Raw genomic sequence first — 15,179 nt, 5'->3', positions numbered from 1 at the left:
CACAAAATCTTGAAGAGGCAGAGCTGTTCACTAGAACTCAGTTCAGGCGACTGACTACCTGATGAACCTCTTTGATGACCGCTTTACAAGCCCTTGGCATTCAATCAGAGTAAATGAGGAATTATTTTTATTTATTCTACAATATTCCAATAAGAACAAGAAAAACCATTGGATCAACAGGTGTGTCCAAACTTTTGACTAGAAGTATACAAAATCCTTCATTACCTTCTCACAATAAAATCCTATTTAAAAAAAAAAAAAAAATTGTGACTCCTCATATTCTGATAGCCATAACTATTTTTCGCCGATAAGGGTGTATAAAAGTTTGCTTTTTACAAGATAAAAATGTTGGCATATTTTTTGGACTTTTGACTTATTGATAATTTTTTTCTAAAAAATTTGAGGCGACGTGACAAAAAGAAAAAAAAAAAAAGGATTTCTATCACTTTTTTGTACAGTGTTCACTGGGACAGCTAATAAACAATTTATTTTTATAGTTCGGGACATTACAGGTGCAATGATGCCAAGTATGTGCATTTTTTACAAAAATAAAAGACTTAATAGAAAAAAGTTTATTTTTCTAAACTTTTTTTTTTACTTTGTCAATTAAAGAAGAGGAGGGTGGAGATGGAGGGAAAGCATGCAGATGGGAAGGTGTATGTAAAGGATTGGCTCCGCCATGAAGCACTGAGCGGCGGGACTTATTTTAAACAGTCATTCTGTGCTGACAGAGTCCCTTTAAAAGGCTTTATCTCAGCATGGATTAAAGATAGATGTGCACTTGGTAGATGTGCACTTTTCCAACTTGACAATGACCCTAAACACACATCTAAGACCACTATTAAATTCCTGAAAGAGAACAGGGTGAAAGATTCGGTGGCAAAGTATATGTCTCCTGATCTGAACCCAATCATACACCTATGGGGAATTCAGAAGAGACAAGTTGAGCATCGCTCTCCATCCAGCATCCAGACCCAAAAAAGAAGTCATTCTTGAAGAATGGAAAAAGATAGATGTTCCAATATGTCACCAACTTGTTCCTTGCATGCCTAGAAGACAATGCTGTCCTTAAAAATCATGGAGGTCATACAAAATCCTAGATGTAGTAGTTTTATTTTTGCATCAACTAATTTGAGTAAAACTGAAGTTTCTGTACTGAAAGCTGTATTTTCAAGCTTACTTTCATGTCATGGGTTAAAAATGTTAATGAAACTCAGTCTTGTCAAATTTTGGAAATTATTCCTGTGTTCAGTGAGATATTGATTAAAACTATTTGCACTGAGCACTATATATATATATATATATATATATATATATATATATATATATATATATATATATATATATATATATATATATATATATATATATATATACACACACACACACACACACACACACATATATATCCTAGCTATTTCTCCCTTAGTCTCCTTATATCGCCTGATGCTATTTTGTTTTATTTAAGAAATCTATATTTAATATTCATAAGATAATATAGATAATATGCCCCTTTAAATATTATGCTCAACTTGATTCTTCTGAATTCCCCATAGGTGTATGATTGCATTCAGATCAGGAGACAGCACGGTGGCTCAGTGGTTAGGACTGCAGCCTTGCAGCACTGGGGTCCTGGGTTCAAATCCCACCAAGGACAACATCTGCAAGGAGTTTGTATGTTCTCCACAGGTTTACATGGGTTTCCTCCGGGTTCTCCGGTTTCCTCCCACACTCCAGAGACATACTGATAGGGAATGTAGATTGTGAGCCCCAATGGGGACAGTGCCAATAATGTCTGTAAATTGTCTGAATTGTAAAGTGGAATATGTTGCCGCTATATAAATAAAAATATTATTATTATTATTATAGGAGACACATTTGGCCACCGAGTCTTTCAACCTGTTCTCCTTCAAAAATGCAACAGTGGCCTTAGATGTGTTTTTTGGATCATTGTCATGTTGGAAAAGTTCATGTCTACCAAGCACTGATGGCAGCATCTTCTCTTTCAATACATAGATGTGTATTTTAGATCATTGTCATGGTGGAAAAGTGCACATCTACCAAGCACACGGAGTGATGCCAGCATCTTCTCTCTCAATACATAGCAGTACATCTGTGAATTCATGATGTAGCACCAGCAGCACTCATGCAGCATCACATAAGGGCACTGCCACCACCATGTTTCACTGTAGGTACCATGCATTTTTCTAGATTAATTTTTCTAAATGCATGGTGCCTATAGTTAAAAATGATGGTGCCAGTGTCCTCCACTTCCCTGCTACCTAGGGCAGTGAATTGCTGAAGATTGACTTTTCAGGCTGGTGGAATGGCTGAGCTGCGGCACGAACTGCCGCACTTTAATGCTTCTACCAAATGCAGCCTTGCCTCTGCATCACAGTGCCGAGGTTGTAAGCTCCTACAGCAAAGAGCTAGCAAGCATGCTTTCCTTGCCTGGCAGGCTGGCCACTAGCAGGCAACAAGTTGTAAACTATACAATTAAAAATTCCTACATTCTTGAGACTGGAGAGAATTTTTAACAAGAAGTAAATTGCAGAGGGCCTTGCTTTTGCAAGTACTAAGAAAATTTACCCATTCACCAAAATGAGACAACCCTTTTAAGTGCCTTCCCCCCTTTTAAGTTTATTTCACAGTTTCAAACCTTTGTGCGTTCAAAACCAGAACCAAATAACACAGAAGACAGGTTCTGCTAACGTCTCATTGTGTTCACTAACAACAATGCATACAGCGTGTAGATAATACACCAAAAATTAGAAGTGAATCCCAAGAAATAGCAAATTACATAATTAAATAGAAATAAAATAACATTTGTCTGGCAATATAAATGGAAAATGTCACCTAGACACAGGTGATAGTCTGCGGTATCATTATGTTGACCTATTATTAAGGCTACAGTATATTTTGTAACAAAGAGAATTGGAAAATGTTTCATTGTGTAACAATACTAATAATAGGAACTACAGAAGAGGTTGATTGTTTGTTTAACACCATCCTCAATAGCTATAAAACATGTAATATGCCGTCAGACACACAATCAAACTTGTTGTATAGCTCTTGTCCTTTCTCTATTATCAACTCATTCCGACACAGGACATTAGTGGGCGGGTTAGCCAGACAGGGCTACTATGCACTTTGGAAGTGTGATCGATGATTAGTTATCACCTCAACAAAACATGGGAGTGAGGTGATAAGACAACTATGTTGACCTGGGATTACAGCAATTGCTACAGTCTGCATAATTTAGAGAAAGAAAGAAAGAGAAAGAAAGAATAGGAGAGAGGAAGGAAGGGATGGAGATGGAAAGGTAGAAAGGAAGGGATGGAGGTAGGGAGGGAGGTGAGGGAGGAAGAGAGGTAGAAAGAAAGGAAGAAAGAAAAGAAGGAAAGGACGGAACAGAGGAAGGAAGGAAGTGATGGAGGTGGGAAGGTAGAAAGGAAGGGATGGAGGTAGGAAGAGAGGTAGGAAGGAAGGAAGAAAGAAAGAAACAGGGAGAATAATAAATCTATATAAAAGTACAATTTTCTAATACATTTTTGACTAGCTTTAAATATATTCAAATTTTTAGTTTACCTACACACTGCAGATGATATGGAGCATGTGGTACAATGCTAGTACATGTATTGAAACTTAAATAGGAACTCTCAGGCCTTTTACACAATGTTTTAAAGATGTGAATAGGCCACATGACAACACTTCAAGCCTTATTCTCCAGCCACTCAGCATTGTCCAATCTCAATCTAAATGAATGTGTCTAACTGGAAACATTTACCCACTGAGTCACTAACAGATTTGGCTTAGAGATTAACCTGAGAGGGGAGTCTAAGGCATTCTGCGTTCTTTACTTTTAATCCCTGCAAGGTAGTGTCGGCTTTCCTACTCAGGGAATTCCCAGGTTGATAGCGGAACAGAGAAAAAATACATTTTCAAGCCGCAGTTACATAGCAGAGGGCAGGAATCATAGTCAGATGGAGCACAGATCAGTCATTAGTGAAGACCAAGCAGAGGGCAGGGAGAGCAGCAGATTAGTGAAGTCAAGAACATAAGCCAGGTCTTAACTATTTTGAGTTGGTACATACATAAGCCACGTACCGAGGGGGTCTCTCACAGAGCACAGCGGACCGAGGACAAAGGATACTAGAGTCAATTTGTTGGGGTAACTCCTTTTTACTAAAGACTGGAACTGGGTTGACCCGGCAATGCAAATAAGGAGCAACAATAAATCTCACACACGCCTAGCTGAATATAGCTAGGACCCTTGCGCTACACATCCGGCAGGCCCAGGATGTACTAACAACAGAACTATAATTTGCCTACCCAGTGGTTCCGCCTAATGCAGTAACCGAGCGTTACCCAGAGGAATGATGTAAACAGATGGGTGCACAAGGCGGCCTGTACAGTGGTGTAGCGCAAGAGTTAACAAACTTAACCAATCTCTATGTTTACTATACAGTTATACTAACTATACACCATCTCACCACAGGGGGGAGTCTCTAACTAAGGTTTGCCAAAGACCTGCCTACAACCAATGTCTTTGAGAACTGGTGTTTGGTGCCAAACGTTTCCTGCTATTTGCATGTACCAACAGGATCCTGTGGTGATATCTGAGCTCAGATCTTTCGGCCGGTAACTGCTCTCTGATGAAGCTGGAGTCTGAGGAAAGGGTCCTGCACTTGTCACAGGAGCGCATTTTCAGCCTGTAAGGCTAGCAGAGGGTCTTTCAGGTCTCTCAAATGTCCGGGGGCAGGTGTCCAGCTCTGCATCCAATAACGGTTGTCCCTTCAAGGTAGCTCCTTTTCTCTGGCCAGAGTCACAGGAAGAGCTTCTCCTTCAGGCAAAGCTCTATCACAATCTCTGCATGCTGCACACACCAAGCTCTTGGAGTGCAGCTCCACCATCTCTCTCCTCTCTCTTCTCTAGCTCCTCTTTTTGCTGACTCACTCCAGCAAGTTCACCAAAAAGTTCCTTTCTTTTAGAGGCAACAGGGACCTCTGGTGGCCGAAGGCTGATAAAGCAGCAATGTCCACATAGCTCACTCTTACACATACACATCATAACAGGCTCACAAACTAAATTTACGTCATCGCTTCAGGCCAGAACAGGACTGTTGTGAAGTCTTGGGCAATGGCCATTGGCCTGAGTCTGGGGCAATTAGCGATTTTTGTTTAAAATGTCAGGAACCGGCAGGGGCAGAGTGGTGAGCTGCAGAAGGAGAGTGGAAGGCAGGAGGTGGGCCAGTGAGTCAGCACTAGATTATAGGGCGGGCATAAGGTTGAAAGCTTGTGGCCTCTACCCTCTTGAGGACCCAGGGACCCTTATGATCGACACTCCCTTCAGAGGCCATTTTTCGGCATGCCCAGCATACGCTTACCTATTCTTTTAGTCCTTAGTGGAGATTTTACTTCAACCTTTGAAAACTTTGTTATGGGGCCAAGCCTTTTTTTAGATTTACCCCGGGCAAGTACCATTAATATAGATGGTGTACACACTCCTTATCTATGGTATCCACACCTCACAGGGGTCACCTGGAGGCCATTCCTGTGAGCCTATCCAACCTGAAATTGTGATTAAGCATACAATTTCTTGTATCTTAAATATAAGATATATCTACAGCTGCCTCGAGAATGATTATGAATTTGTTTTTTATAATATGTTTGCAAATGTAATTGTTAGTTTTAAACTTAAATTTGCAGCTAAATTACCGTAAATTTAAGTTCCAGTAAATAGAAGTAAAACCTCTATTGACTATAAATCACCCTAAATCTTATATTGTGCGAATGTCATTTTTATTTCAGACATGAATCAGCAACTTCTAATCATTGAAATGTTCCTGACCACAGTGATCTGCCGAATGCTCTATCGGAGGAGATACGACGAGAGACCTGCACTTAGTGAAGATGAGGGGACCAAGGATAATCTGCAGAATAGTACACTTTGTCTAAATGGAAAGGCAATTGATGAAGGATTTCAAAAGGTTTAAAAGATACCCCAAAACAATTACGGGATTTTTAACAGAATAAAGCATAGAAATTCTGTGGAATTTCGTCATCTCCTTGTACAGACAGATGATTCATTATGTTGAACTTTTGTTGGACTAATGGAAATACCTTTACATAACTTTATATTTGTGTATATAGTATTAAGGTTTGATATATTATGTATAGTCTGCTAATAATCATTATCAAATCTAAAGATTGTAAAGCGAAATTGTGCATTTCAGTTTTTGGTTCTGTTTTAGTGGCCCCATTTAGAGTAATATAAATATATTGAATTAATTTATAACATCAGCTTGAGCTACTAATATCCCAAACCCTTTTTACTTCATATTCTTTGTCTTTTTGTCTTTTATACGGGAATCATTAAACAAATATCTATCTATCTATCTATCTATCTATCTATCTATCATCTCATTTCTATCTGTCATCTATTTGATAGATATGAAATAGATAGATAGATAGATTAATTAAATTTCAAATGCTTCTATCTCAACCCTATACTATATGAACAGGTTCTACCTAGAACATAGGTGCTGTGGTTTTGATTTCTCAATTCTAAGGTTTCATATCAAGCATGTTAATGTTTTAATGAGGTTAGTATAAAAGATTAGGATGGTGAGAATCTACCAGATCTACCTTGCCGCAAGAGAATGTTTAGTTTGCATAAAAGAAGGCTAAGAGGAGACTTAATAGCTGTCTACAAATATCTGAAGGGATGTCACAGTGTAGAGGGAACATCCTAAGGCTGCGTTCACACATTGCGTATTTTCGCGCGCATTTTGAAAATACGCAATGTGCTTTGTGTCTGCCAGCAAAGTGAATGGGAAATTCACTTTGCCGTTCAGACACTGTGTAATTTTACGCAGCGGGAAAGCGCAGCTGCGTAAAGAATTGGCATGTCAATTCTCTACGCAGCTGCGCCCCGCGCTTTCTCCTATTGTGCCCATGATAAGCGATGGAATTACGCAGCGGTGTTCACAAACTGCGTAATTCCATCGCTTTTTTACGGAGGCGCAGGATGGATACTCACCTACTCGATGTCAGGGGAGAGGGGTCCGGTCCGGTCCGCTCCAATCCCGCACTTCCAGCATCTGCCGGTGAGCCGATCAGCTGTTAGCTAACCGGCTTGTAACCGGCCGGTCAGCTGATTACAAGCCGGTCAGCTGACAGTCTGCTGATCGCTTCACGGCAGATGCTGCAAGCGCGGGACGGAGCAGACGAGTCTCTCATCCATCGGGTAGGTGAGTATCCATAGTCTGTACATACACTGCTAGGGACACACACACGACACATAGACACACAGGACACATAGACACAGACAGTACACATGTCACACTGAAATGAAGTGTGACATTACACATGTCACCCTTCATTTTCACACTGCGTTTTTGCTGCGCTTTTTTACGCAGTGTGTGAATGGAGGTGCTTTTTTTACCTGCTTAAAAAAACGCAGGTAAAAAAAGCAGGAAAATACGCAGCGTAAAAAAACGCAGGGAAATACGCAATGTGTGAATGCAGCCTTATTCTCATTTGCCCATGGAAACACGAGAAGCAATGGGATGAAACTGAAAGGGAGAAGATATTAGAAAAAGCTTAATGACAGTGAGGGTAATCAATGAGTGGAACAGGCTGCCACGAGAGGTGGCGAGTTCTCCTTCAATGGAAGTTTTGAAACAGAGGATGGACAGACATCTGTCGGAGATGGTTTAGTGAATCCTGCATTGAGCAGGGGGTTGGACACGATGACCCTGGAGGTCCCTTCAGACTCTAACATTCTATGATTACCAAGTGATGTGATCAGCAGTGAGCAGATGTAATTTGCGAGGAAACCGGTACAATTTCAGTACAGCTCCATCACTAGAAAAATGAAGCATGACACTGTACTTCTATAAATCAGTAGGCTGTCTGTGCAATTCAGGACATGTCAGGTCCTCCAAAGTGAAAGATGATCTTTATTCCCACTCTATACAAAGAAAAAAAGGACCCCCTCCATAAATTCACATTAAAGCAGAATCACCCCCTTAAATAATGACTCTGGCAAAGGTTAAATAATATTTACTATTTCCTTGTGCACAAGAATGAATTTATTTTTAGTTTTGGAACAGATCTGTTTAAAAATGCTTTATTACTGTTGTAAAACTACTTTGCCGTTCAGATGTTCAATGTTTTGTGCATTTTTTTTCTGCTTTAAATTTTGAAAAACGTCTGGTGGAAAAATCGAAAGTGCATGAAACTTCTTTGACAGTTCCTAATGGAATCCTCTCCAAACTAGAGACTGTTCAATCAAAAGGCTGCAGAAAAGCTTCTGAAATATACTATTCCAAAACAATTTAAGGGTATGTGCACATGATGTCTTTTTCAGGCGGATTCTGTCTGGAACCTGCCTGAAAAAGCGCCACAAAATTTCTGCAACAAAATGAACATAGTGCACAGCAATGTAAAAACGACATTGTTGTGCACATGTTAGCTCTTTGAACTGCCTTAGGCCTCCTTCACACGTCAGTGTCTCTAGTACGTGTGGTGACAGTTTTCACATGTACTGGAGACACACACGTAGACCCAGTCAAATGACAGTTTGCGCTGTTCCCCGCAACTATCATCATTGTCCCCTGCTGGCGCTGAGATCAACGCCAGAAGGGGACAATGTTGAGAGTTGTATTCAGCCCCTGCTGTCTACAAGTGTAAAATTAAGAATAAAACAACAAAACAATATCCCCTCACCTGTCCGAAGTTGAAAGAATCTATAGTGTCCCATGCCGTAATCCATCTGTGTGACATTGACGGTGGCTTGAGGCGACCGCTCATGGCATTGAAGTGAAGCCACAGGCAAAAGAGGCATCACTGAAAGGGGGCCACTTAGAACATCCCTTGTCGGAAAAAAACAATCCGCTACAGCTCTATCAGCGGAGAAATGAGAAAGCTATAGTTCTCAGAATACAGTGTTGCAAAAATAATTCTTTTTTCTATAAAATAGTTTTTATTGTGTAATAGCAGTAAAACATAAAAAAATGATATAAATGTGGTATGTTAGCGTACTGACCCAAAGAATAAAGTTGCTTTATCAATATTACCAAACACGGTATGGTATAAAAAAAAACAGTTCCTGAATTGCTGGTTTTTGTTCATTCTGCCTGTCAAAAATCGGAATAGAAAGCGATAAAAAAATGGTATGTGCCCGAAAATGGTACCAATAAAAACGTCAACTCATCCTGCAAAAAACAAGGTCTCGCATGATTCTGTCAGCAGAACTATAGAAGAATTACAGCTCTCAAATATAGCGATGCAAAAAGTTGTTTTTGCAAAAAAAAAGGAACATCTTTTAGTGTGTGGCATCAGCCAAGCATAAAAAAAACAATATAAATCTGGTATTGCTGTAATCGCACTGACCCGAAGAAAAAAGATGTTTAATCACTTATACTGCAAGAGGAAAGGCGTAAAAAAGAAATAAAACCAATTCTTGACCTGCTGTTGATTTGTTCATTCTGCCTCCCAAAGATCGCAGTAAGGCTTGGCTTACATTTATCCTGCACTCTATGCTGAACGCTTACACCTGGGTTCCCGTGTAAATCTCTGAAATACATGATTCACACAGAACCCCCAGTGGAAGATTCCCTATAACGAAGCAGATGGAGGCACTGTGGCTGTCTGTTTAAACATGATTAAAAGTGCCGTCGGCCACAGTTTTGTGCACTTCTGAAAAGGACAATGCTGAACAGAGGCCAGACGGAGTCCAGAGTAACTCTGCTGCCTCATTATAGTGAATGGATCCCTTGGGGGTTTCATTTGAATCATGTCATTCGGAGATATAGATGGAAACCCCGATCTAAGTGCTCAGCGTAGAGCAGGATAAAGGTGATCCAAAATGTTATGTCAAATGTTCCCAATAAAAGCTTCAACTCAATCCACAAAAAAAGCTACCCCCACAAGTCCGTCATCTGTTAACGGAAATATAGGGGGCTTCCACATTACTGGTAGCACAAAGGCTCTGGAAAAGTGAAATGGCTTCTCGTCCCCAAAAGAAATTCAGCAAATTCTGCACCACCAAATCCAAATGCCCCTTTCCCTCTTCTGAGTCCCACAGTGTGCCTAAATCACATTTAGTGTCCACATGTTTGGTATTTCTGTAGCGATGATAGCCCACTTAATTTACGGGGTCATGTCTCTAGAAGCATAAGCTGGGCATAATGTACAGGTACTACAATTTACTGGGCACTACAATGTACAGGCACTACAACGGCAGTTTGCAATTTTCACTCAGCAACATCCACTGCTGCTTGTTTCTGGAGAACACTCATGGAGTCAAATCATCACTACACCTCTAGATAAATTCCCAAAGGGGTATAATTTCCAAAATGGGGTCACTTGAGGGGGGATTCTGCTCTTCTGGCACTTAGCGGCTCTGTATATACAGTCTGCAAACTATTCTAGAAAAATCTGCGTTACTAGAGGCAAATAGCGCTCCATCCCTCCCGAGTCTCGCTGTGTGGCTAAGCAGTACTGTACATCCACATATGCGGTATTTCTACATTCAGCAGAAATTTTAGTGCCATTTTTACCCATTTTCCTGTGTGAAAATGTAAAATCTGGGGCTTAGATAATTTTTTGTAGTAAAAATGTAATTATTTTTTCTTCACTGCCCAATGGTACAGTATAAGTTTCTGTAACACACTCGTGGTGTCATTATGATCACTATACCCCTAGATGAATTCATTGAGAGGCATAGTTTTGTAAAATGGGGTCACTTATGGGGGGGTTCTGCTGTTCTGGCACCTCAGGGGCTCTGCCAATGTGACATGGCACCCTCAAACCATTCCATCAAAATATGAACTCCAATATGGCGCTTCTTCCCTTCTGTGCTTTGCACTGTGCCTTAAAAGTAGATTTCGATCACATATGGAGTATTGGCATACTAAAGAAAAATTGTGCAATAAATTGTATTGTTTATTTTCTCCTACTAACCCCTTTGAAAATTAAAAACTGGGGCCAAAACAAAATTTTAGTGAAAAAAATGATAATTTTCCATTTATTCAGCCTAATGTTATGCAATTTTGTGAATCGCCTGAAGGTTAAAAATGCTCACTACACCCCTAGATGAATTCCTCAAGAGGTGTAGTTTCCAAAATGAGGTCACTTGTGGGGTTTTCTTCGATTTTGGCATGTCAGGGGCTCTTCAAATGTGACATGGCATCTGCAATCTATTCCAGCCAAAATTGTTTTCCAGAATTCAGTTGACGCTCCTTCCCTTTCAAGCCCTGCCGTACGTCTTTACAGTTGTTTTCCACCACATATGGGGTATCAGTGTACTCAGGAGGAATTGTACAACAAACTGTATGGTCCAATTTATCCTGCTACTATTGTGAAAATTAAAAATTTGGGGCAAAACCAACTATTTTGCGGGAAAACATTTTTTTAATTTTCACAGCTCAACATTATAAAATTCTGTTAAGCACCTGTGGGTTCAAGGTGCTCACCACACATCTAGATAAATTATTTGAGGGGTGTAGTTTTCAAAATGGGGTCACTTATTGAGGGCTTCCACTGTTTAAGCACATCAGGGGCTCTGCAAACGTGACATGTCATCCACTATTTATTCCAGCCAATTTTGCGTTTTAAAAGTCTGCTCCTTCCCTTCCAAGCCTTGCAATGCGCCCAAACAGTGGTTTTCAACCTCATATAGGGTATTGGTATACTCAGGAGAAATTGCACAACAATTACCATTTTTAACATTTTCCTTTTACCATTGTGAAAATGCAAAATTTGGGTCTAAGTCAACATTTTTGAGTGAAAAAATAAAATTTTAATTTTTTCCTTCCATATTGCTTTAATTCCTGTGAAGCACCTGAAGGGTTAATAAACTTATTGAATGTGGCTTTAAGTACTTTGAGGGTTGCTGTTTTTAAAATGGTGTCAGTTTTGGGTATTTTCTGTCATATAGACTCCTCACAGTCACTTCAAATGTGCTGTGGTTCCTACAAAAATTGGTTTTGTAAATTTTGTTGAAAAATTGAGAAATGCTTATCAACTTTTAACCCTTCTAAATTCCTAACAATAAAAAGTTATGTTTCAAAAATGATTCTGACGTAAAGTAAACATGTAGTAAATGTTATTTATTAACTATTTTGTGTGATATAACCATTTGGTTGAAGGTCATCAAAATTAAAAGTTTGAAAATTGAGAAATTTTCACCAAAATTCCGATATTTTCACAAATAAACATCGCAAAAAATATCGGCCTAAGTTTACCACTAACATGCAGTACAATATATCACGAAAAAACATTCTCAGAGTCACTGGGATACGTTGAAGCGTTCCAGAGTTATTACATCCTAGGCCACGGCCCCACTACCAGTATTGGTCAGTATGTAGTAGAGGCGAGAGAGCCTTTAAGAGAACTCTTACATGATGCTTCAAAGATGGAGAGAGACTGCCATCTGCTGGCCAGACACAGTCAAGCGGAACCAAGATATACAAGAGAAGTTGAAGGGAGAGCAGATTTAGACGCTGGACCCGGTCAGGTGACTTCCAGGAAGGAGTTCCTGGAGATAAGAGGCCAGCGCGCCAAGCCTGAGGAGTTGTTGGCGCCAAGCAGCAGAGAGGAGCAGACGTGCTCCCTGCGTGCTGAGAAGCCCCGCGTGGCAGGCCTAAGCCGGAGGCCTGCGAGGTGCCACAGCCGGGCGCCGGTGGATGAGCGCCGGATCCCTCACAGATGTGACCCGAGTGCTGTGCCTACTGAGGAGAGCCGGAACCTGCTTGCGGTGCTGAGTGAGTTCGCGGAACCCGACGTCGCCCGCCGACAGACGAGGTCTGGACCCCCCTATCCATGGCTTGAGAGACTGCCTCCAACGGCCAGGAAGAGAGGAGTTGGGAGACTGCTGAGCCAGGAAAGTCACGCCAGTGGAAGCAGAAGAGCTGCATACGTGAACAGGGCCGTCACTTCTACTGTTCACTCATGGTACCGGGGCCAGTTGGGTTTAAATACTCAGGTTGGGAGGGGAACAGTTGTGGTGGAAGAAGCTAAACTTGCTTTAATTGATTTTGTCTGGAAAAGACTTTTGGCCTAGCGGGAATAACCGGTGACCCCCGCTAGGGCCATATACAGAGATAAAGAACTGACTCGGTGACTCCCTGGCTGGGTGCACCACATTACTTTGAGAGACTTCGTATTTTGCTAATATTTCAAATTGCCGTTCAATACCCTTGTTGTTATCCCCTTGTTCAGAAAACCTGTTATACAGTTATATGAAAAAGTTTGGGCACCCCTATTAATCTTAAGCTTAATGTTTTATAAAAGTTGGTGTTTTTGCAACAGCTATTTCAGTTTGATATATGTAATAACTGTTGGACACAGTAATGTTTCTCCCTTGAAATGAGGTTTATTGTACTAACAGAAAATGTGCAATCTGCATTCAAACAAAATTTGACAGGTGCATAAGTATGGGCACCTCACCAGAAAAGTGACATTAATATTTAGTAGATCCTCCTTTTGCAAAAATAACAGCCTCTAGTTGCTTCCTGTAGCTTTTAATGATTTCCTGGATCCTGGATGAAGGGATTTTTGACCATTCCTCTTTACAAAACAATTCCAGTTCAGTTAAGTTTGATGGTCGCCGAGCATGGACAGCCCTCTTCAAATGATCCCACAGATGTTCAATGATATTCAGGTCTGGGGACTGGGATGGCCATTCCAGAACATTGCAATTGTTCCTCTGCATGAATGCCTGAGTAGATTTGGAGCGGTGTTTTGGATCATTGTCTTGCTGAAAGATCCATCCCCTGCGTAACTTCAACTTTGTCACTGATTCTTGAACATTATTGTCAAGAATCTGCTGATACTGAGTGGAATCCATGCGTCCCTCAACTTTAACAAGATTCCCCACCAAATTTTACTGTGGGTAGCAAGTGTTTTTCTTGGAATGCTGTGTTTTTTTGCCGCCATGAATAACGCCTTTTTGTATGACCAAACAACTCAATCTTGGTTTCATCAGTCCACAGGACCTTCTTCCAAATAGAAATTGGCTTCTCCAAATGTGCTTTTGCATACCTCAGCCGACTCTGTTTGTGGGTACTTGCAGAAACGGCTTCTTTCGCATTACTCTCCCATACAGCTTCTCCTTGTGCAAAGTGCGTTGACCGATGCACAGTGACACCATCTGCAGCAAGTTGATGCTGCAGCTCTCTGGAGGTGGTCTGAGGATTGTCCTTGACTGATCTCACCATTCTTCTTCTCTGCCTTTCTGATGTTTTTCTTGGCCTGCCACTTCTGGCCTTAACAAGAACTGTCCCTGTGTTCTTCCATTTCCTTACTATGTTCCTCACAGTGGAAACTGACAGGTTAAATCGCTGAGACAGCTTTTTGTATCCTTCCCCTGAACAACTATGTTGGATAATCTTTGTTTTCAGATCATTTGACAGTTGTTTTGAGAAGCCCATGATGCCACTCTTCAGAGGAGATTCAAACAGGAGAACAACTTGCAAGTGGCCACTTTAAGTAGCTTTTCTCATGATTGCATACACCTGGCTATGAAGTTCAAAGCTCAATGAGGTTACAAAACCAAAAAAAGTGCTTTAGTAAGTCAGTAAAAAGTAGGTAGGAGTATTTAAAACAAGAAAATGATAAGGGTGCCCATACTTATGCACCTGTCAAATTTTGTTTGAATGCAGATTGCACATTTTCTGTTAGTACAATAAACCTCATTTCAAGGCAGAAACATTACTGTGTCCAACAGTTATTACATATATCAAACTGAAATAGCTGTTGCAAAAACACCAATTTTTATAAAACATTAAGCTTAAGATTAATAGGGGTGCCCAAACTTTTTCATATAACTGTATATATAAATTGTTTATAATCATCCCCGACTGTCCTTGCCTTGTGTCTCTGTGCGTTGCATTCCGGCACCTGCATTACAAGTATTTGGTCAGTATTTTCTCAGGAGTGGGAGCCAAACCAGGTGAGGAACAATCAGAGAAAAGGTATAATAGAAACAAGTCACCAATTCTACATTTATCACTCACTCTTGGTTTTGGCTCCCATTCCTGAGAAAAAATACTGACCAAATACTGATAGTGAGACCGTGGCCATAAAGTGACACCGGTCAGAATTGTAAAATTTCGCCTGGTCATGAAGTTGAAAACAGGCTGGGGGAGAAGGGGTTAACACAAGTGCTGT

The 15,179-nt window shown here is 40.6% G+C and overlaps 1 protein-coding gene across 1 annotated transcript in view; it reads left to right on the top strand.

Moving 5' to 3' along the window:
- The window catches only part of LOC141229129 (organic solute transporter subunit alpha-like), a 68,221-nt gene extending 56,824 nt beyond the window's left edge, over positions 1-11,397 (top strand). The window contains exon 8 of the mRNA XM_073667412.1: positions 5,811-11,397. Coding sequence (XP_073523513.1) covers positions 5,811-5,995 — 185 coding nt within the window. The 3' untranslated portion in view covers positions 5,996-11,397. The remainder of the gene's footprint in view (positions 1-5,810) is intronic.
- Positions 11,398-15,179: the final 3,782 nt, after the last annotated feature.

The sequence above is a fragment of the Phyllobates terribilis genome, unplaced genomic scaffold (genome assembly GCF_046119375.1).
Source record: "Phyllobates terribilis strain yellow unplaced genomic scaffold, ASM4611937v1 Scaffold_2__4_contigs__length_985480577, whole genome shotgun sequence".
Lineage (NCBI taxonomy): Eukaryota > Metazoa > Chordata > Amphibia > Anura > Dendrobatidae > Phyllobates > Phyllobates terribilis.
The sequence above is the reverse complement of the archived record's forward strand: the minus strand, read 5'-3'. Positions and strand labels throughout refer to the sequence as shown.